General features: G+C 34.2%; 1 protein-coding gene across 8 annotated transcripts; it reads left to right on the top strand.

Annotated features, from left to right (window-relative positions):
• Positions 1–37: 37 nt before the first annotated feature.
• LOC145618546 (putative nucleoside diphosphate kinase 5) lies at positions 38–21,785 on the top strand. 8 transcript variants are annotated; one of them, XM_081673334.1, is made up of 8 exons: positions 3,321–3,407; positions 4,934–4,967; positions 9,706–9,778; positions 17,761–17,830; positions 20,133–20,683; positions 20,790–20,964; positions 21,072–21,126; positions 21,242–21,785. In XM_081673334.1, exons 3-7 carry the CDS (start codon positions 9,755–9,757, stop codon positions 21,089–21,091), a joined length of 840 nt encoding a protein of 279 aa, XP_081529460.1. In that variant the 5' UTR covers positions 3,321–3,407; positions 4,934–4,967; positions 9,706–9,754; the 3' UTR covers positions 21,092–21,126; positions 21,242–21,785. The 8 variants fall into 8 exon arrangements, with proteins under 8 accessions (XP_081529496.1, XP_081529488.1, XP_081529460.1 ...); XM_081673320.1 differs by having other exon boundaries at positions 17,761–17,833; XM_081673326.1 differs by lacking the exons at positions 3,321–3,407; positions 4,934–4,967 and adding an exon at positions 9,028–9,152 and having other exon boundaries at positions 17,761–17,833.
• The last annotated feature ends 319 nt before the right edge of the window (positions 21,786–22,104 follow it).

Below are 22,104 nucleotides of genomic sequence, written 5' to 3'. Positions count from 1 at the left end.
CCAAAAAAATTTAGCCCCCTTTCTATTTTCCCGCTCTTAAATTCTTTAATCTAAGTATCCCCTTTTTCTGCAAATATAACCCTTAATCTTTTAAATTCTGCAGTATTAACCTTTTTTTCTCCCAATTTTTTCTGCAAATCTCCGATTATTTCATCAATGGCTTCGCAATTTCACAGATTTCTCTCCATCTTCATCATTTTAGCCGCCTTTTGTCTGAGCAGGTATTTTTTTTTCTTTTTTCTTTTCATTTCTCTCTTCTGTTTTCTTTTTTTTTTTTTTTCTTTTTTTTTTTATGCTAAATTATTGCTGCAGTTTATTTCTTCAAATTATAAAGTGCGATGGATGTTTATTCGTTTAATGTTATGCTAGTTGAATCGCTGAAATCAACAATGTTTTTCGCCGCAATTTTTTTTTTAATTTTTTTATTTTCCAAATATTGTGAATTTTCATGTTCATTGCTGATTTCTGAGATTAATTGCAAATGCTGACGACGTTCGATGATTTTGTTCAATTGAATGATTGCGATGATCATTGGTGTTGATTTGATGATCATTGATTTGTGTGCATTTTTGTAATTAGTAATTTTTTGATGATAGACATTAGTATCAAACATAGGGTTTTGCATCTGTGCGATTACATTCAGTTGTTGAGGCTTCCGTTGTGTTTGCAACTGTGGTTGTTGTCGTGTCGCTTCCACTTTCCGTGTTGATACTATGATTTGATGTCCTTTGGCACAAGGTAAAAAACTTTAGGGGATAACAAAAGAGTTTAATGAAGTTCATATATAATTGTTAGGATGGATGGAGTTCTTGATAAGAACTACCTTGGTTTAGATAATTGGATGTCTGATCATTTTGTGTTCTTAATCCTTGATTTTGTGGAATGTATGAGTCACATGCTATGTCAGTTATGTTCTACTTCAGTCCCACACTCTCACGTATAATCCATTCTTGAAATCATAGATCTCTATGTCCCTTTCTCGTCCAAGTCTTGTCCAGAAGCTTTTTTCAGCATCATTCATCCTAGGATAGTGGTTGAAAATATTCAGTTGTGAGTTCCAAAAAACGGAAGTGTTTTCTAATGTCAATATGTCCTGATGGAAAATGAGACACAAGCAAGTGTTCCAACATACATGAAGTAGATGCTTATAGCATTCATGTAGCTGAGAGCCTAATAAGTATGGAACTTTTTATAACATGCTCTCCTACCTTGTTGATCTATGTCATTTGTTTGAGGTTGTTTTTGCTAATATCATAGTATGCTTGACGGACCAAGTAAGATTATGCTAAGCCCTTAGCAGCAGATTTTGCTTGAATTGTTTTGGAGTGGACATAAATGATAAATCTGGATTGTGGGAAGTTATTACTCTGTAAATAATTATCATGTTATCATTGCATAGATGTGGTAGACTCTTTGTCAGTTGTTGATTAACCTCAATACCTCATCTGTTGAGATAATTGCTTTAAGTTTTCATTTTTCTATTTTTATTTCTGCTATTAATTACTGAGTCAGAACCAATGTACTACTCACTTGTGCAGTAGATGCAGTTTCAACTTCTGAGATTTTCTCCCTAGAACAATGATGCGTCCTTTTATTTGGTTAGACTATTTTAACCACATGAAATTATGCAGATTTTCTTGCTGTGGAGGAATGGAGAAGGAGAAAACATTTGCTATGATAAAGCCAGATGGAGTTCATGGTAATTACAGTGATAAAATAAAAGCTATAATCATGGATTCTGGGTTTAGTATTAAGAGGGAGATGAGGGTTCAGCTTGATGAGGATACTGTAAGAAGCTTCTATGCTGAACATTCTTCTAAAAGCTTTTTCCCCAGTCTTGTCAAATACATGATAAGGTATGTGATCAGCTGATCAAGCATTTCTACTTTAACATAGTCATTAATATACAGCTCAATAAATTGGAATTATATTATAATAGTTTATCTTTATATTTTTCCATCTTTCTTCCTTGTTTTCTGTCCACTTAACAGTTTCATTTTTTAAAATACCAATGTGATTTTACTCAAATTGTTTTTATTACAATGCAATAATCAATTTCTTTATATGCGCACCTTATCTTAAAAGATGCTTTCTGAGAAATAGAGAAGTGTAAAAGTATGTGGATTATTGGTTTTTTAAGTTTCAGTTGGGGCTATTGTATCAGTATTGTGCTCTCTGATCACTTTTTGTTTAAGTTGTGTGGTATAATTTCCTAAGGGAATCAAAGATTTACCAACATATGAATATGAATTTTAGGATGTATGTAGCTTATAAAACTGTCTGCCCTTTGGTTATTTTATTGTGATCTTGTAGGTGTTTTTTTGCATATAAGATAAGAGTCAATTGGGCGCACCATGTGCTGTCACAGGGCTAGTATTTGGATAGATGCACCCAGTCACTAGCATGTATTAGTGTTAGATTATGTCATGTTTGATGCCTCATTTTGTTTGAATTTTGGGAAACTTGCTTATGCTGTCTTAGTGGTGGGAATTGGCTCTCCGTTATGTTAGAAAACTCCGAATGTTTCAAGAAGCTTAAAGTTACACTAACTTTGGCATTTTCCATGTATTAATGGCAAAGGCCAGTAAGATATGTTATCTATGTCTCACAAATTATATCTTTGCTATGTAAATGGGGTAAGGGTGGTGTAGTAGTGCATGTGGAGCCTACTAAAGTTTCATTTTCTGCATCAGTATTCTTGCTTATGTATATATTCTTATACCCACAGGCCACAGCACTATGTCATAACGATTTTACTATGAATGTTTCTCTAATGTGATTAGTGCATGTCAAATTGTCAATTATGTTTTTGTTTTATGGCAATTCCTTAAAGCCCAAATATTATCTATGTGTGGAAAATATATATAAGAAGATTTTTTCTTCAAAGGGGGGGTGGGGTGGGGCCGTGGGGGAGGTTACTGAATGGTCCAGTTAATCATCCATCTGTAAGCAAGAATTGCATTCTCCTCTTGTCTACTATATCTCTTGTCAATCTGACATTTGTTGTCCAGTGGTCCAATCTTGGTAATGATCCTGGAGAAGGACAATGCTGTTGCTGATTGGCGTAAGCTGATTGGACCCACTGATGCGGAGAAGGCAAAAGTCACTCATCCTCAAAGGTTGTTCGCATCTGCAGAATCCTCACTCTTTAAGCTTTTTTTAATCTTTATTTCCTTCTGCCTCCATGCTTTTCTTTTGGGCTTAAAGTTGGCTTACTATTTGATGGTTTACTCAGGCACTTGTTTCAACGGGAGAACTTTTTATCTTGCCAAATTTTGCTTCTAATTTTGAATTTTTCCATTTTGCTTTCAGCATCAGAGCAATGTGTGGCTTAAACACAGAGATGAATTGTGTCCATGGCTCTGATTCTATTCAATCTGCTTCAAGGGAGATGTCATTTTTCTTTGGTATGTTTGTTGAGCGCATGTTTTTTTTTTTTTTCTTTTTAACAAGGTCTTTCATTAATTAAGGCAAACCAAACTGTTGCTTGAGGTGTTTGAGAAAAATGCCAACAAGATGCTTCTCTATTAGATATTATCGTGTTTGGATTTTGGAAACAGCAGGAATGACTGAACAAAAATTAGAAATAATATAATGTAAAACCTCTGAGTTGTACTTATTTTTAGTAGCAAACATAAATTAAAGAAAATTCAAGAGGGGGACCATCTCTAAGTCAGGGTACACTTCTCAGACATGGGTACTTGTACAAGTGTTCTCGGACATTTTGTGGAGTTTTTCCTTGATTTTGGTTCAGACTCCAGAATGAAGTGTCCAATTGTACTTCTCATGTTGGAGTGTCGAAGATCATACATAGCATGAGGGTACTTGAGGTGAAGAAAAGAGGCTGAGTAACATAGCATGAGGGTACTTTACTTTTAGGAGAAGAGATAGAGAGTAAGGAATATTACAAGCCTACAAGGTGGGGTAAGAAATGACAAAAAAATGTATAAAAGGTTGACATAAAGGGATTAAAGTAAAAGTGTGTAGAACTCAAGAAAATGGAGGAAGTACATAATTTAGTAGCTCATATGGAACAAGGGTATCAATCAATCAATCAAAGCCTTAATCCCATAAGTGGGGTCGACTAACATGAATCAAAATTGATTATTCCGTGTAGTCATTGACATAAATCTTCCTCCTACATCCCTTACGATCCAATGTTTCATCCTCATGCAAATTCATATCCTTCCTAACTCCTTCCAACCAAGTCATTTTCAGTCTCCCTCTCCCTTGTTTGCCCCTCCATAGTTCCACTCTTCCACTCTTTGAACCAGTGCACCCTAGGGTCTCCGTCTTACATGTCCAAACCAACGCAAGCGATTTTCCCTTAGTTTATTTGCAATGCCTGCCACACCTACTTTCTTGCGAATCACTTCATTTCTGATTCTATCTCTTAGAGTGTACCCACACATCCACCTTAACATGCGCATATGGAACAAGGGTATAATAGATATTTTACTTTACCACTGATGAGCGCCAATTCGAGTATTTTTAATTGGATAAGTTAAACTCTTATTAGTGGATGGCAAGTTAAGACTTTAAACATTCACATTTGAAAATATGATTTGTAAAATACATGTAAAAAGTCAGAATACTTGAATTTCCTGTTTAGGATGCTTTAGTTTTGAGCTATTATATAATTCTTAAGTTTAAGAGAGTAGTAGAGTACTTATGTGACTGAGCTTAATTAAACTGTGATATTCTTTAAGAGTTATGTTGTAACGGTGAAAGAAAGTTAAAGTCTGATCAGTCTCTGTTTCAGTTTTGGCTAATAGATTATGGGCCAGCATTTAGAGATTGGCATGCTTGATCTTTTAGAACTAAGAAAAGCTTTTTGTGACCAGTTATTTTTATTATTAAAAACTTTGATGGTAAATCATTTACTAGTTGATTTTTTAAAATTTTTTTTTTTTCTTTGTTCACTTTATTGCAGATGCACAAGACATACGACATGATGAGTTGTGAAGGTACACCATAGCCAAATAATTATCCTTTTTTTTTTTTTTTTACAATACATCCCTTTTTTGTATTCATGAATATATGATGTAATTTTAAATGATTTACGATTGAGGTCTAGCTCCTTTTCCTTCCCTTAGGGGCCTTTACTAATGGCCAAATTGTTTTGGAAAATGAGGTAGCTAGGATTAATTTGATTGTGCTTCTCATGGATTGCATAACTTAATTTAGGGCTACTCGGCTCATTTTATATGCCAGTTATTGGTTGAAGTTTTGATGATCTTTTTGTGAATAGTTTATCAGCGATGTATATTATTAGGCAAATAAGAAGAGGTAGACAAATGATTGATAGGTGGTTTTGGCTTGCATAATGTGCTATTTTCATCAGGTAAATGTTCTATTATAGTTTTGATACTAGATTAAAGTTGATAAGATTTTTTTTGCAGAGGACTGTAGCTTCTCAACCTTTTCTAGGCAGAAATGTTATCTCTAGACCAGATGTGAAATGGTTGTAGGACCTATCTGAGTTTTTGTAGTCAAACTTGGGCATTCTCTATAGGCTAGTGTCAATTATAATTATGTGTCACCTGCTTACTATCATTGAATTACCCAAGTCCATGATTGACCCTAACCATAATTTTTGGTAGCATAAATAGAAATTAATACAAGATCTTTGCCTCTTTATTAGCATCTTTCCTTGAGATAATCTCCCATGCATCTTGGAAGTGAGTAGTTTGAGAGCTATTACTTCCTCCATTCTGGAATGTCTTCCTTTTTTGTGGAATAGGCTGTTTGCTGTTGAAACAGTTGGTTGTGTTTGCAATCCTCGTGGAGCACTTGTAGAGTTTGCATGTACACATTCCTCTCATTTTTGGGTAGTAATAAGGAAAGGAAACTTTTATGACCGGTAAGTATGCTTTATTGTTTTTTGGGTGTCACTGTTGGAAAGGAATGATCGGTTTTTCGGAGCAGAACTTCTAGTTAGGTGGCTTGCTAAGAATAATGTATCTTGTTCCTATTCTCCATTTGATTTTCGTTAATAGAGTTTTATCTATCAGAAAATTAAAGGAAAAAAAAAAATTGAAGCTCCAAGTCACAGACTCACCATCAACAAGATGCAGTTAGTTCAATCAATCAATCAATCAATCAATCAATCAAAGCCTTAATCCCAAAAGTGGGGTCGGCTAACTCCGCCAGTGGGTTTCCCGCTGCCAGTCCCAAGCCTGGATAAAGGAGGAGGGTTACGGTAGGCCAGTGACAGCCAGTATAAAACTTCGTCACATCCCATGACATGAGCCAAACAGTTAGTTCAATCCACTAAGAAATATCCTGTAGAACACACAGACACATTCAATGGCATGTGTAGATATGACAACCATCCACAACTTCACCCCTTCATAGCTCACATGATTGGTAGTAGTTAATAATTTGGAGTGCTTTCTTTTAAAATATCTCAATCCAAAAACATTGATAGTTATAAGAAGTTTAGACTTTAGAGTGCCAAATATCCTTTCTTAGGCTCCAAATACAAAAATATTGATATTGGGGCAGAAAGGTGATGTCCATATCAAGCAGAAGCTACCAATTACAGAAGCGTACGAGGATCACACAGTGAAAGCCCAATCTCTTGAAATTGCATAAGAAAGCTTGTATGTTGACACTGCTCATTGAGAGTCATTTGCCTGTTGTCGAGTTGTAGGAGTAGCCTTAAAGAATGGTTCTTTTGCTACATAGCCAAAAGAGTTGTAGCCTTGTAGGGTTGGGCCTTCCAGTGTTTCAAGATTAAAGATACAGTCTTCATAGGAAGCTCTTATATTCTTTAGAAAACTTTTGCTTTGACTTTGAACTGATGTAGCTTTTGGACATGGGAGCCTAATGTCATTAGCATTACAGTTGAGTACTAATGACGAATCATTATTCTTGAGAAGCTTGGAGCTGATGAATTGAATCTGAATCTCCATCTATAGACCTGTAAATGTAAGATGTTAGAAGTTACTATTGCTTACGTTGTTTCTGTTGTGGGAGATGGTAATGAGGATGTCTGCCTCCCTAGGTGAGTTTTCAAGAGCCTGAAGATATAAAGCTCTCTGTTATAAATTAGGCTGACTACTTTGAGGTGTATGATACTAGTGGTGCAAAAGAGAAGGGAACTCCTTTAGCAGGACAGCTTTTAGGCAGCATATTAAAAGATTTAATTTTTGAGAGGTTGATTCTGCCTTCCAGGATGGATTAGAGGATTTGAGATTTTGAAGTCAGGATTATGAAAGCCATAGCCTCAAAATATTTTCACAATAGGAGTTTATTGTAATGATGTATTAATGTTTCCCTTTCCCCTTTTTCTCTATTGAGGACTTCTTGCTCTCTTATTTTGCTCTTTAAGTTCTCTATGGAGGAAAAAACAAAACACTTGTAGATATTATACAGAGGAAAAAAAGAAAAAATTCTTTGACTTTCATTCAGAAGATCAACTAAGCAGTCTAAGCTTAACTTCTTCTGTTGAAAGATATTTGTATCTGTTACTTTGTTGAATGAAGGCATAGTAGAGAACTAGAGATGTATTCTTGCAAATTTTTTGACTAGGGCTTTTTGTAGCAAATGCTGTTAGCTTCAAAATAAATGATTATCTTTGAACCATAATTTATGTGTTTAGTTTTAGAGCTTTGATTTGGTTCTGCCGTATTAATCTAACTTAGGCAGATTAACAGCTTGTGATATGAGCTATTGAGATAGAATCTTTCCTACAACTTTGGGGTTACATTGTAACTAAACCTTTTTTTAATAAGAGATTGTCTAAATAAAATGGTAAGATCTTAGAGTTTTGTCAATAATGGTGTAGTATTTGAAGATCTGAGTAGAAGGGGACTAAGTAAAAAGACCAAGTCTGCATGATAGTATATAAAAAAAAAAAACAGCATTCCAGACAAATTTAAATCTAAACTAGGACTTTGGCCGCTGCGATGCAAGGTTTGTAAATTGGTTTAAGGTTTGAATTCAAAAGTAAAATAACCAAAAAATAAATAAGATAGTTGCAGCAGGAGGAACTGCATAGTTGGGATTAATTCATCTAATAATAAATCATTACCTATAAAAATCCTTAACTCTGTGAAATTCATTTATTCCATTTCCTGAGCTATCATCTGATTGATTTTTTGTTTTTATTGTTCTTTTAATTTATTGAATCAAAATCGGAGAGGGAGGAAAGAGAATCGAGAATTGATATCAAATAACCGAGAGGATGAATTTGAAAGTTTAAGAAATTTAAGGATTAGGAAGCAATGTACATTGACTTTTTGGAGGAGAAGATGAAGGGGAAAAAACGAGGAGACTAGGTAATACATAAAAATTAAAGGATCAAAAAACTTGGTAGACTAGGTATAGATTAGTTTTTGGTCCAAATTTACATGGCACATATGCATTTCTTAAGCTTTAAACTTCATTGTTTGCCTTTTTTTTACATTTACAAATATGGATATTGCTCTTTTCTCCCTAGACCTTAAGACTGAGTACTGACTGATACTTTTGAGTCAATGTACCTGATTTGACCAGCATCTTAATTAATATTAATGTAAATGAATTGTTGTAAAAGTCAAATATTTCAAGTTTTATAAAACATGAAGCTAGGATTGACCATGACTTGACTTGCTACAAAATCGGATTGACTCATTTCAGCTTTGATGTGCTAAGCTTAGCAATTTGTTTAGACCCGCACTTATTGCTTGGATTACTATTTACTACTTGTTTAATCTGTTGTTTGGATATGTATGAAATTAAGGAATCAATAAAATTTGTCACCTATGTTAGCAAGTTGTTGTTACGTACGCTAGTCTTTGTAAAGTCATATTGTCAAGATGTTCTAGTTTGGGAATTTAGTGGTCAAATGTAGGAAGGGTTGTTAGTATCCTAATTGTCATTGATACAAGTTTAGAAAGTTAGTAAGCCTTATTGACATATTGTATAAATTAGTTTATTGTAAGTGTATGCCCTCAACAAATGGCTTGTAGAATTTATATTTAGGGCCTTATACTGTAATTTATATTTGACCAATGTTTGGTAATTTTCAGGTTGATAACCCTATGAAAGATTGAAAGAGATTTAGAGAAAACTTTAATACAAACAACAATGATGAGGAAGAAAGTCACGAAATACATTATGCTTGTGATCTCATATTTCTCTCATGGGAATTGTCAACCTAAAGAGTTAATAACTTTTTCCCGTTTTAATTTTTTATTTTTTGAGTGAAATTTCTGGATCAAAGGTTTGTTATTTATGAATCTAAGATAGTAAAAGTTTTTTTTTTTTTTTTTTTTTTTTTTTTTTTTTTTTTTTTTTTTTTGAGTCTCTTTAATTATAAGATTCATTACTTTAATTCGTGTTTGAGATTAGTTGCCTCAAGCAAGTTCAACCCTAATGTAGTTCAAACCTCCTAGTAATTTTTTTTTCTTTGAGGCAATACTTCAATGAGCCTAATTTTAATGATGTTTTCACTAATACCTTGTGCATACTAAGATAAATGCAGTTTTCATATGAGAAGACTATAAATGACATAAAACATTTATTTCCAAAGGGCATGGGTAAGTTAAAATAGAGAAGTTTTGGCGTTTCTGTGTATAAACTCATCTGACTCTATTGGTTCTTATGAAAAATATATACTAGTATATATAGAGTTTAATATAAATATATAAAGTGTCAAACCCACTCCCCCGAAATCATGTAAGAAATGTTCTGATGCCGAGTTACCAAATTTTACAGCTCTTACCAGTACTAAATATGGAACTACGTTTTCCATCAAATCCGGGCTATGATCATCAAAGGCCCCCACAAGGTGCACACCTTATCTCTACATTTTACTCCTTTTTAGGACCTCTCTTGGCAAAGTGGAAGTTAACAACATATTCTAAGCTTTTGTCTACATGATGTACTGGTTGCCACGTAACTTGATTTTACTTTAATTATATTTGATTAGCAAACTAGTTGCAGTAATTTTTACTTTTATTTTTTTAACTGCGAAAGATCCAATGGAAGTATGGTCAAAGTTTTTAGGCTTATAATTACAGCCACTTCCATGGAGGATAAAGTTCCACATCATGGTCTTTCATTGTGCTAGTGGAGATTCCGTTTCAGGAAAGTTTAGCTCATTATTTGCTGTTTTTAGTTATAAGTTGGGTTTCCCAAATTCCTTATACAATAATACATACGTACATCTAGTAATTTTCACATGCATTTGATTTCCCATTTGCCTAAGAAAAGTCTACATATTTCTTTCTTGGTGGGTGTAATTTTTGTTTTAAAATTTTCTTCCTTTTTCTTGCCCTTTCCATCTCGAGATCGAGTTTTCGGAGTTTTGAAGGGAAGTCCCAGGGAAATCGGGTCTCGAGTTTCGGAACAATACATGGTTTTTAAATAATTCTGAGATTTTTTATTTTATTACTTGGTTCTCTTCTTGCGTAATCTGATTGGTTATGTTCTAATTAATCTGTGATTAGGCTCTGTTTTTAAAACCTTTCTGTAAACCACAGAATGTCTTACACATAGCTTCATGGTGGGTTTTAAGAATATTAAAATACATTGCATTCTTAAACATGAGTGCCTTTTCTTTTTTCTGAATTTTTTAAAAGTTGACAATTTTCGCAGTCGCGACACGTGGATACTTAGGTTGCTCGTGCAGCTGAGATTTGTGTCTGCCAATTAGATTATCTAGTTGGACGCAGCTCTGTAAAACCCAGGGTTGGCTATCATCGATGCATTTTTTTCCATTCTGATTGGTTAATAGTTTAATACAGTTAGGAGTCGGTAGAGGATCAGAGATTCAGAACTTAGAACAAAATGTTTTACATTTGTAGGCTAGTCAAATTAGATCGTTTCAGTAGTGGCCTTGTTCTTGGTGGAACTTCATATCAGTTCTTTACTACAGCCTGAATTGCGTAAATAAGATATTTATTAAAGCTTTGATTAGCTTAACTGTTGTGGCTGTTTTTGATTGGTAGTGGCCTTTCAAGAAGTGGAAAGGTTATTGACAATTTATGGCTACAAATCCTTTTCTAAAGAAATAAAAATGCTATATCGGTAACTTTGCTTGTGTGCATGTTACATAGGAAAACTTTGAGGGTGTTTGGTAGACTGTATTTGATATTAGGAAAAAAAAAATTAGTTAATTGTACATGGTATAATAATATTAATTATTAAAGGTAAGGCTATCAAGGATCTTTTTAGTTTGGATAAGGTTTTTTTTTTTAATTTATTTTTTAAAGTGAAGTAAATATGGTTGATGGTAAAATTTTAGATACTACAAAGAAATTTTAGGTAAGAAGGTTGCACCTTTATTCGCTGAAGTCTAGAGAGGGGTGCTTTTTTGCTTGAGATTGAGTCTTGCTTGCATGTGTTGTCTCCTATTTTAAACACCTTTATATGTTGTGTCGTCTCCTATTTACTAGATAGAAAATAGAAAATCATGTGCTCTCTGTTACTCACAACAATGGCGGGGGAAGGTACACTTTTTTGAGAAAGGAGAGATAGATTAAGAAATGGATGCATGTGATGGGAAAAGAGAATCATTCGTCAAATAAAATAATGCTACAATTTAAAAATAAAATAAAATAGAGGAAGTAAACATTAAATCCTCTTTGATCTGCTTTTCTTATGACTTGTTTGTGACATTGAGATTGATATACATATGTGCATTCGTTGATTCATGCTACCAAACCCCTTGCCAACTAACCTCTCTTGTTCTTAAATACTCTATATAACTCTCTTCCCTTGTATATTAATCTCAATTGAGGTTGTTCACTTCCTGTCTTCCTTTTAATATTGAAGTTGAGGGCAAAAGCATGATCTTAAATGCAGAATTGCCATTTTTGCATCATTCCACCACATAATTGGTTCGTTTAAATTGCCATATGATGTTCAGATCTTTATTCTCCTATTTATAAAATCAACTTATGGATGAATACTATCTCAGCTGTGTTGATCTAAGCGTTTTCCATCTGTTACCTCTGAAATGTGGCTGAGTTGCACTCAAATTTACTATACTATTCCTGTTAATCACCACCTATTACACCCTTTCTTCTAAAACAGTGCATCTATTTTCCCATGGTTGAGAACCAAGTGCTTAGCTTTGCTTGGAAAATGGGCATCTGACCTGAATAAAGCAAGAACGTGGTGGTGCCTTATAAACTCTGCCTACCCAAATAACTTATAGAGTGGGCTGCTTTCACAATGCACAATTTCCTTAATGAGGAGAGTGTATTTGGGCAAGCATGCATTACTAGTATTAATATCAAGGATGCTCTAACAGCTACTATTTTAGATTATGATTTCTCTTTTCATTACTAGTAATAAATTAATAATATCACTACCTTCAACCTTGAAGATGTACCTATGTTAGGTTTTAAGATTAATTGTGAAGTTTTTATATACAAACATATAAGGAAATTTATAGGGTAGGGTGACTGGGTGAGAGTGAGAAGGATAGTTATTAGAATATTTTCTTATATTCTTTTGATCAACACATGTGAAGGAAATTTATAGTCACTTCACATGTAGGGGTGGCAATTCGGGTCAGTGGGTCGGGTTTGGATCAGATTTCGGGTTATGCTTAAAAAAAATCAAAAATAGTGTAAAACTTAATATATATTGCGAAATATGAAGTTTTGGTCAAATATGAAGTTTTGGTCAAATCGGGTCGAACTGTGTTGATCAAAAGAATATTTTCTTTTACTTCGTAAGTTGCTGGTATATTAATTGTGGACTTTCTACCGAGAAATTTAGAAAATTGTTTGTGGACATTGGCCAACACTCTTTATCTTCAATACTTTTCATTACTAGAGTATACTCACAGTGTATTTTCTCTTTAAGAATAAATAAATGAGGCAAGTGGTCTCCAAAACCTACATTCTCTTTTTTCTTACCAACAACAGATTCATAGTAGTGGTATGTTGGGTATTATTACCATTTTAGGTACCGAGACTTAGTAATTGATTCATTTCACTATTTTAGCTGTTTCCATCCATGCAAAGTTGACTTTGTTAATTGCAAGTATGGATATGTAGCACATGTTAGGAAGATGGGCTAGCAACAATTTGAATTAAGTGTAATTTACATCTGTTGGTCAAAATCGTTAAAATAAATCCACTTTATAAAAAAATTCTTTAAGAAGGGATATGCCAAGTTTTTAACTTCATTTGCTTGATCCAATTCAACCCGATAATTAATATTTATAATTATAATTGTTTTATTAAAATAGGTACATTGATAAAGGAATCAACCAAAAAATACCCAATAGGACCTGAACTTGAAATCTCCCTAAACAAACTACTTAAAAATGCCCGAGCCCAAACTAACTAGATATGAGTTACTTTATTTTCTGATCTGATAATGGTTGTTCTAGGCTTCTAGCATAAGTTTATTTTAGATTTTAACACCTCACAAAAACACGAAAATTGATTTTAACACCCCCATAAAAAAAATGGATTTTAACACCAGATAAATTTCCAAAAAATTGGTATTGCCACCACTTAACGGTTTCCATCCAAAAATTCCGTTAAGTGTGGCCCACAGTAACATGTGTCAGCATTTTATTTGTTCAAAAAAAAAAGAGAAATTAAAAAAATAAAAACCTTAAACTACCCGGCCACCACCACAGCACCACCTCTACAGCCACCGCCGCCTTCCCCCCAACTCACCACAGCCCTCCTCGAAACCACCACCTGAACACTCCCCCTCCCTTTCCCGCAACTGTAACGCCCCCAAAAACCACCAAACCCAAATCCCTCGTCCCCCCAAAACGGCCACGAATCCGGCCTTAAAAGGCCGAAATCGGCCGGTTAAGGCCACTAATCCCTAAAATCGGCCAGATTCGTGGCCGTTTTGGGGAACAAGGGTTTTGGGTTTGGTGGTTTTTGGGGGCGGTACGGTTGCGGGAAAGGGAGGGGGAGGGTTCAGGTGGGTTGGGGGTGGTGGTGTGACATGCCGACACGGGTGGTGGTTTCGGGGAGGGATGTGGTGAGTTGGGGGGAAGGCGGCGGTGGCGCGGGGGTGGTGGCTAGGTAGTTTTAGGTTTTAATTTTTTTTTTTATTTTTTGGCCAATAATAACACGACACGTGGCTTATAGACCCACTTAACGGATTCCTAAACAGAATCAGTTAAGTGGTGGTAATACCAAATTTTTAGAAATTTATCTAGTGTTAAAATCCCTTTTTTTTTTTTATGGGGGTGTTAAAATCTAAAATTTCCTAGATAATATTATGTGTTACAAATTTGCTAAAATAAGTTGCATATTTGGAACTGATTGATTTTATTTCAAGTAGATGCCATTTATTAGGCAGTTTCTAGCCTATAACATATGCCATAAGCACAAAGGAAGTAAATTGTAACTTATAACTCTAAACAGTATATGCTTGTTATTGCTTATTAGAGGATTGTAATAGGTTTCTCAAGAAAATCCTAAACAGAATAATGAGTATAGAATCTATAGAGTATAGAATATACGAAGTATATACTATTATTGAAGAGATATTAGCTCTTTGTCCTTTGTTTATAAGAGGTCAACGCCTTGCCTGCCCAATAGAATCAAGGCAATGTGACCAGTATCAGGCATGTGTTAACTTACATTAGTAGATACTCCTCTGCTCCTAATTATATTTAACACTTATGTTTGCATGTAGTTTTAGGAGATTAAGTGGGTAGTATATATAAAGTGATTATTTTAATGTGCCATTAGGGTTGATGGGAAATATTTTAGCAGTTTGTAGGAGAGAGAAACAATAAGAGGTTAGTACGAATGAGGTTAATGGTAAAGATAAACGATAAAATATTAATCTTTTCAAGTCAAAGTAGAAAGTGTTGCAAGTATATTTAAAAAGCCGAAACTCAAGAGGAAAGATTTTGTTTTGAATAGTGGACCTGGACCTTGTTGTTTTCATTCTTTTCATCTTAATTTGACTTGTGACAAAAAGAATTTTAATCAACCAATATAAGATAAAGTCAACCAATAACTTTCATAGTAGTTGAATAGGATGGGAAAAATCTGCACAAGGGAGAAAAGGGAGTAATTCAATTGTTTATAAAAATATTTATGAACTAAAATATGCAAGAGTTTCTCCATTTTGTCAAGAACTATTTTACCAATATCTCGTCCATTACTCTCATCCCTTGATCTTCCCCCAATTATGCTTGATTGATCAATTTCTCACTATGAGTTTTTCCATATGATTATGTGGAAATAGAAGTGATTCTGTTTGGCTTATAAGTGGGTGCTTCAGTTTGCATGCTATAACTAATGAACTATGGAATGAAGTAATCTAGTCAGCAATAGTATGAATTTTCTCATTTGTATTAATATTGTTGAGCCATTCTTTCAATGTTGTGTAATTTTCTTTAAAAAAAAAAAAAAATAGAACCGTGTTTTGAGTTTGTAGCTACATTATCTTATGTGTAATCCTTCATGACATTTTTTAAGACTTGCTGAAACCAAGTGAATTATCTGAAAAAATAATATTATAAATATATAATCTGAGTGATTGCATGAATCAAAAAGTCCCGAATATATTCTAGCATTCATTGGCATTATTTTGTTGGAACTTGGGATATTATAGAAACTACTAACTGGTAAGGCATTGGAAGATCAGGTGCAATGGTCACCCTCTCGACGGCAAAATGTTCTATCCTACTTATTTGATTACATATCCATGTGGCTTGTGGTTATTAAATATTTATAATTAATCAATCAATTATATTGGTCAAACAATGGCTAGTGAACTGCCATATTCAGCAATTACGGTCTATAATTTTATATGTGACCTACTGACTTTGTCCTTTTTTCTATTGTCTTTTTGTAACAAATCTTCTTATATACTAATTCCATGCTTATTTGGCAAATATGCAGTCTTTTTTGTTCTGTTTACATGTGATTGTTTGTATAAATAAGCTTTAATATGATGCAGTCATTAACTTGGATCATATTATTGTAGGAATTTGTGTGTGTGTGTTTTTTTCCTTCTTGTTTATGAAGTTTAAAGAAGGGTTAGGAATTGCATGTGTTTTAGCAAGGTTGGCCCTTAGATTTGGGGTGATGATAAGGCAAAAGTAGTTACAAGAGAAGACAGGAGAGATGGGGTAGCCTCATATTATTGAGCTAGAAAATGAGTCATTGCTACAAGTGTAAGAAGTTACTGTTGACTAGGGCTTTGGACATGAACCGTGTTTAAAGTCTAAAATATCTTGTATATAGCTAATTAGAACTAGAGTATCATAATTATTCTTCACTATTGAATCTTAAAGTCTCCACCATATGAATAATGTCTATTATTCAATTCTTAGTTAAATACTCCCCCTTTATTTAAGTATTTTGTACGATTTTTTTTCTACGCATACCAAGGAAAAAGGGTCAACGACGAGGCTATTGGAGTCACATAGTGATTTTTTTTAGGGAAAATACAAATGGAAAGAAAGAATAACAATATATCTAAAAAAGGAAAGTCATTAGGAAACTTAAAATGTAGAATTTGATATATTGTTATTCTTTCTAGCATGCATTCACTGGTGGCCATTTTATAATCGAGACTAATGTTTTGTTGATTGGCTAGTTTTTAGTTATGTACTTTGTACTCTGTATCTTTATTTAGGATGTATGGCATTGTGAACTTTTGGCAAATAATTTCATAGTCTCATTTCAGTATATTTTTATTGATTGACTAGTTTTTAGTTATGTATCACATTCCAGGATATTCACATTTTGAACTTTTGGCAAATGATCTCACATTGTTTATGCCGGTTTCCATTACTTAGAGATTGGACTTGTATGCATTAGTCATTTATGTGAAAAATATCTTGCATAGTTGCATGATAGTTTGATCGATCCTATGAGACAAGAGGAACATTGTTATTTGTTAGTACTAAAAGCGCTGCAGACTTGCAGTAAACAAGGCTTCCTTGAAATATACTTGGTCATTATATCTTTTTGGTCATTATATTTTTCAATGTGGAAGATAATTATAGCAGTATTAGTTGTAAAATCTTGCAGTTTTTGTAGTCCTCGAATCAAATACTGAATCAAAATTCCATTTACCGACTGAGAATTCACCCCTGTTAATAAGCTTCATTACTGATGTCATGCATGATTTCTACCTTTAAATGGTAAATCTTGTGGGGATTGCGCTTGTACATTTTTGCTGAAAGCAAGGTTTTTTGGGGATAGGTTATTATAGTGATCTAAGGACCAATGTTTAGACACGAAGGCTTAGTAAGAATTGCTAGGGAAGCATGCCTGCGACAAATCCTCACACTCACACAGACCAATATTAAAATATTACCCTTTACTATTAAACAATATTATAAGAGAATGTTTCTTAGCATAGATATCCTTGCTAGTTGGAGAGGTATGGGAGTATAATAGCTGAAAACAAGGTTAAGAGAACATAGTAGAAAAGGTTGAGATCCATGTGAAAAGGGGAGGAAGAGAGAGAACGTTTGTTAGGAAAAGCTAATTGAGAAAAAGAGGCCCTCTGTTTAGGAACTTGCACCAATAGAGAGCTCCTAAGCTGTAGCACTGACCTTATAATTGCTCATTTGCGTTGTCTTGTTACTGCTCAAAGCTTATTGGCTTATTAAAAACAACTCACTCTACGAAGGTTTTTCTATCTCCCCAAGTCGACATTCTTACAAAGTTCTTGTTCTAGAGAATAAATACATTGGTGACAATGAAGGTGAGGAGAGAGATATATGTGCATGATGTAGCTTTAGTAAACTTTTTCATTGTAGTTATATCATTGTTTGCTAAACAAAGACCATCTGGTTTGTGAATATTGCAGTTCTTCAACTGGATGCAGAACAAGCTTAATGGACGACCAGGGAACCAAACTCCGAATACAGTCCCACCAAGTAGTAAGCTTTCTTTTTTCTTGTTATCTTTCTTTACAGACGACTTTTTGGTGGTACAACTACATTACCTCCACCGATATATACTTGCACAAATCACATATTTCATGCAACCTGCATGAGAAATGCGTTCATGTTTATAGTAGGATTTCATGGTTCCAACTTTCTTCCTTCAATTCTTATTCCGTTTAATTCAGATCCTCGTTGGCTCTTCATAAATTATTACGTTTTAGAGATTTACGTTGCCCTTCTAAGGTCAATGTTTGGGGATACCTTTTTTGTGTAATATTTATGTAAAGGAGAGGCTTGACCTCAACCATGTAGGCTTGTAGTATAGTATGAGGAGTTCTGATCTTTATAATTTCTCAAAACACTGGAAAAGAAAAAAGGGAATAAAGGAAAGTTAAAGAGCTGAAAACCATTTGGCATGCACATGCATAGATGAAGTCTTTACTTCTACCTAACTTATATCCGCTTTGCATTGCTTTACATGTATTGTTCTTCGAGGTCTATAAGCAAGAATACATACTGCTACAGATGTATGCGCCTCCTTCCATGTTTCCTGATGCTATGCTATGCTTGCTATATTTTGATTTTTTGAGTACTATCTCTGTTCTGATATCCTAGGTATCCTTGGTTTCCTGTGTTTGTCTCTATCGTACTTCCTAATTATGCTTAAGCAATAAGAAATATGGTCTTGAATTACAAAAGATGTTTCAGCAGGTTAGCTATTCAGATCCGTGCTTCTAAGGCTTTCTTGAAGGCTTCCAACTCTTTTATCCCTATATTGGTGACAGATCAATAGTTAATTGTTGGATGCTGAGGATTTTTTTTTTTTTTTCAACAGCTTTAAATTCAAAATTAGGATAATCTTCTCTTAAAGCTTCATCCCATACTATCCCATAACCACATGTCTAGCTAGAAGCACAACCAAAAAATTTAAGGTAGTTTGGGCCTGGGATTTATAATTAGCTTTTTTTTAATCACCTTTCTAACCCTTCCACATCTTTAACGACTCAGATAATACTGATATTATAAATTATGCCGGTACTAGCGGTATAGAGTTTTGACTTTAGAGGCTTATCAATATATTTTTATTTAAAAAAAAAAAGGTTTGTATTTTTAAAGAAGTACTTGGATTATTTTATCTAAGTCACTTGAGTTGTGTGCTATGTACTACGTATATATTTTTTTTGTGATTTTTATGGCTCTGCGTTCTAACTTTTTTTAGAATGACCAACGTAGATTGTCTAACTTAGTCGTAGAATTGCCAAGCATAGTGATGAGTGGATATGCCCTTACTCTCAGTTTCTAGGCAATGCCCTGACTAGAAAACTGGTATCTTTCTTCTTCTGGTTACAGACAAGGTGGAAGACTTGGTTGGTTGTGTAGGGAGCTTCACCCTACATGGTTGTCTGGAAATGTGTATTTTATGCTTAGATTTTTCTGGTACTAAACATTGTTTAGATGGTGCAAGGTACAATAGCAATTTACTGGGGAAATCAACCCATTAGGACCACAAGTACGAATAATTGTCTAGCCTACTACTAGCTGAGCTAATGAGTCGGGTGTTAAGATCCTACATCTAGATTCTACACAATTGCTTATGCCTCATTGGCTCTTTGCCTCATTATTTCCTTTTTCTAAGATGAAACCAGTTTAGGTTCGCGTGTTTACTATCTAGAACTGTTAGCCACAAACAATATTTTTTTGTTGTAGAGAAAGCCACAATGGGCAAATGATGAATTTCACGTTATGGAACTCATATATCTGTACTACTAAGGTCAACTATGAGACTTTTTGTTCAAGTGCTTTTCTTAGAGTTCAAGAGAAGCAAGACCCTAGCTAATTCTAGACAACACAGTGTGTTATACTTCAAGTGTTAAGAAAATTCATTGGCTATGTCTTGACCAATTTCTTTTCTGGATTTCAGGGATAACATATAGTTTCTCAAATTCAAGGATATTATGACCATAGCAAAAACATGACCTCGCACGGAAATTTCTATGTCATCTCCAACGCCTGTCTAAAAATTCATAAATTGATTAACACTTAAAATTATGAATCTGGTGTAGGGATATGAGCCATGAAACTTATTTCTCTGATAGAGAAATAGAATTTTGTATGCAGCTCCTTCAAAACTAGGTTTGCTAGGACCTATGAATCCGTGGCTAGCTTTATATTAATAAACTTAATGGTTTTTTATGTTCCTCATAATCTTAAAAATTTGCTGCATTTTCTAAGTTTCTCATTGTCTAATACTCTAATGTTAACTGGATCCTAATTCCTCTTGTCAATTTGACAGATCTTCCAAAACAATCTTCCCAGAGAGAAGAGTTCAATGACTGGCCTCATGGACTGCTAACAATTGGGACATTTGGTATTAAGGATCTCAAAGAAGAAGCTGCTAGTTCTGAGATTCAGACTGCCACCCATGATCAAGAACTAGAACAGAATCCCACCTCTGCTCCATCCCCGGACTTGTCAGAATTTTCTCCGGAAGAGTTTGGTCAATTGCAAAAGGAATTGACAAAGCTCTTAAAACGAAAATCAGCTAAACAAGAGGAAAGCTCTGATCTTCCTCTGGACAGATTCCTTAACTGCCCTTCAAGTTTGGAGGTCAGCAGGAGGATTTCAAATGCTGTTTGTACTGATCCTGATTACAAGGAAGATGATATTGAACGCACAATTAGTGTAATAATTGGTAAATGCAAAGAGGTCCGGGCAGAGAAGACTCAGAATGCGATTGGGAAGAAATCTATTTCTTTTCTTCTTAAGAAGATGTTCGTTTGTGCAAATGGGTTCTCGCCAGCTCCTAGTTTGAGGGACACTCTACAAGAGACCAGAATGGAGAAGGTACATTGTTTATCAGTTCTAAAAATTTTAGTAAATTCTTGATATCTTCTACTGGATTTCTGTGTGTAGTGATAGGCTTATGCTTTTTTATTTGCCTATGCACCAGCTACTGCGAACCATTATTCATAAGAAGATGTACCCTAAAAATGCTTCTCGGACATCATCGATGAAGAGATATATTGAAGATAAACACAATACTACAGAAAAGAAAATTAACGAAGAGGAAGATGACAAACCAAGGCCAAGCGAGGGATGTAAATGGGACAAGACAGATTCAGATTGTGAGTTTATTTGCACCGTTATGCTCAGTTATGAAAATAATTTGTATGTTAAGCTCACTAGTCTTATGAGCGTGCCACTGATCATTTAAAGTTCTTGCTTGCTGCAGATATTGTTCTAGAGATTTGATATTTTATCACCCCTATACAGATATATTATACAAGGTATGAAAACCTGTTACATGTTCATCCTAGCAGAAACGGTTTAAATTAATAAGAATTTCCTTGAATTATCGCTTTAACTGGTTTATCTAACTTACTGCTCTATATTTCTTGGCAGATTTAAGTATATGTATGCATCGTCTTCTTGTTCAATAACTTGGATTTGTCAGAGGAATGAGTTCATAAAACTGATGGAGGAAATAACAGAAGAAATCGTTGGCGCTTCAAAAGAATCCTGATATCTTTTGTGAAACGGGAAAATTTGCCCCTTTTTTTCATGGTTGTATCTGTTAATGTTCAGATCAACTCATGTTATGTAACATTCTGTATTTTAAGCTGTCAGAAGCCAGACGCTTAAAATTTTTTCCTCCCCTTTTTTCTTTCCCTTTGATATTCTTCTTCCATTTTCCAAATGGAAACCTCTTTTCCTCTCTTCTTTTTTGTGTTATTCTGCTTGTTAAAATTTGCATAGGACGAGAGTTTGACACATAAAACAATGTATGATTCATACTAATTAAGAATAGATGAAGTAGTTTAATAGACCTGTAAGACAGTTATTTTCTTTTTTGTCATGTGGAGTTACAAATTTAACATTGCTTATTTTAGCATGTTAGATAATGTTACTGTATGCATATATGTAGCCAATAAGGAGAGAGGTTGGAATGCCATTTTTAGGGTTTGTTCTCATTGGCTGCATTGAGCTGAACTGAAGTTAATATTTTATGTGAGAGGGAAATTAAGATAAGAAGTGAACTGAACTGAAAATAATCATATGAGAACAGGCCCTTAGTTGTGCATAATTCATTCCAAATGTATTACTACCTCCTCTTCGTTAATATATGTGCAAGTAGGAATTAAATACAAACTAAACAAAATTATAAAAACAAATTATACCAAAATGCTCTATGCGATCTCAATTAGAAGAAGTGATTCTAAGATAATGCAATATAAATCTTTCTACTTCGTATTTCATTTAGGAGA

This window comes from Chenopodium album, chromosome 3 (assembly GCF_948465745.1).
Source record: "Chenopodium album chromosome 3, dcCheAlbu1.1, whole genome shotgun sequence".
Classification (NCBI taxonomy): Eukaryota; Viridiplantae; Streptophyta; class Magnoliopsida; order Caryophyllales; family Amaranthaceae; genus Chenopodium; species Chenopodium album.
This window is presented reverse-complemented; position numbering and strand designations above follow the sequence as displayed.

Coding starts and splice junctions, on each gene's coding strand:
- LOC145618546 (XM_081673320.1), top strand. CDS start 9,755: ATGATCATCAAAGGCCCCCACAAG. Junction 20,684..20,789: donor AAGAGACCAGAATGGAGAAG/GTACATTGTTTA, acceptor CCTATGCACCAG/CTACTGCGAACCATTATTCA. Junction 20,965..21,071: donor GGACAAGACAGATTCAGATT/GTGAGTTTATTT, acceptor TGCTTGCTGCAG/ATATTGTTCTAGAGATTTGA.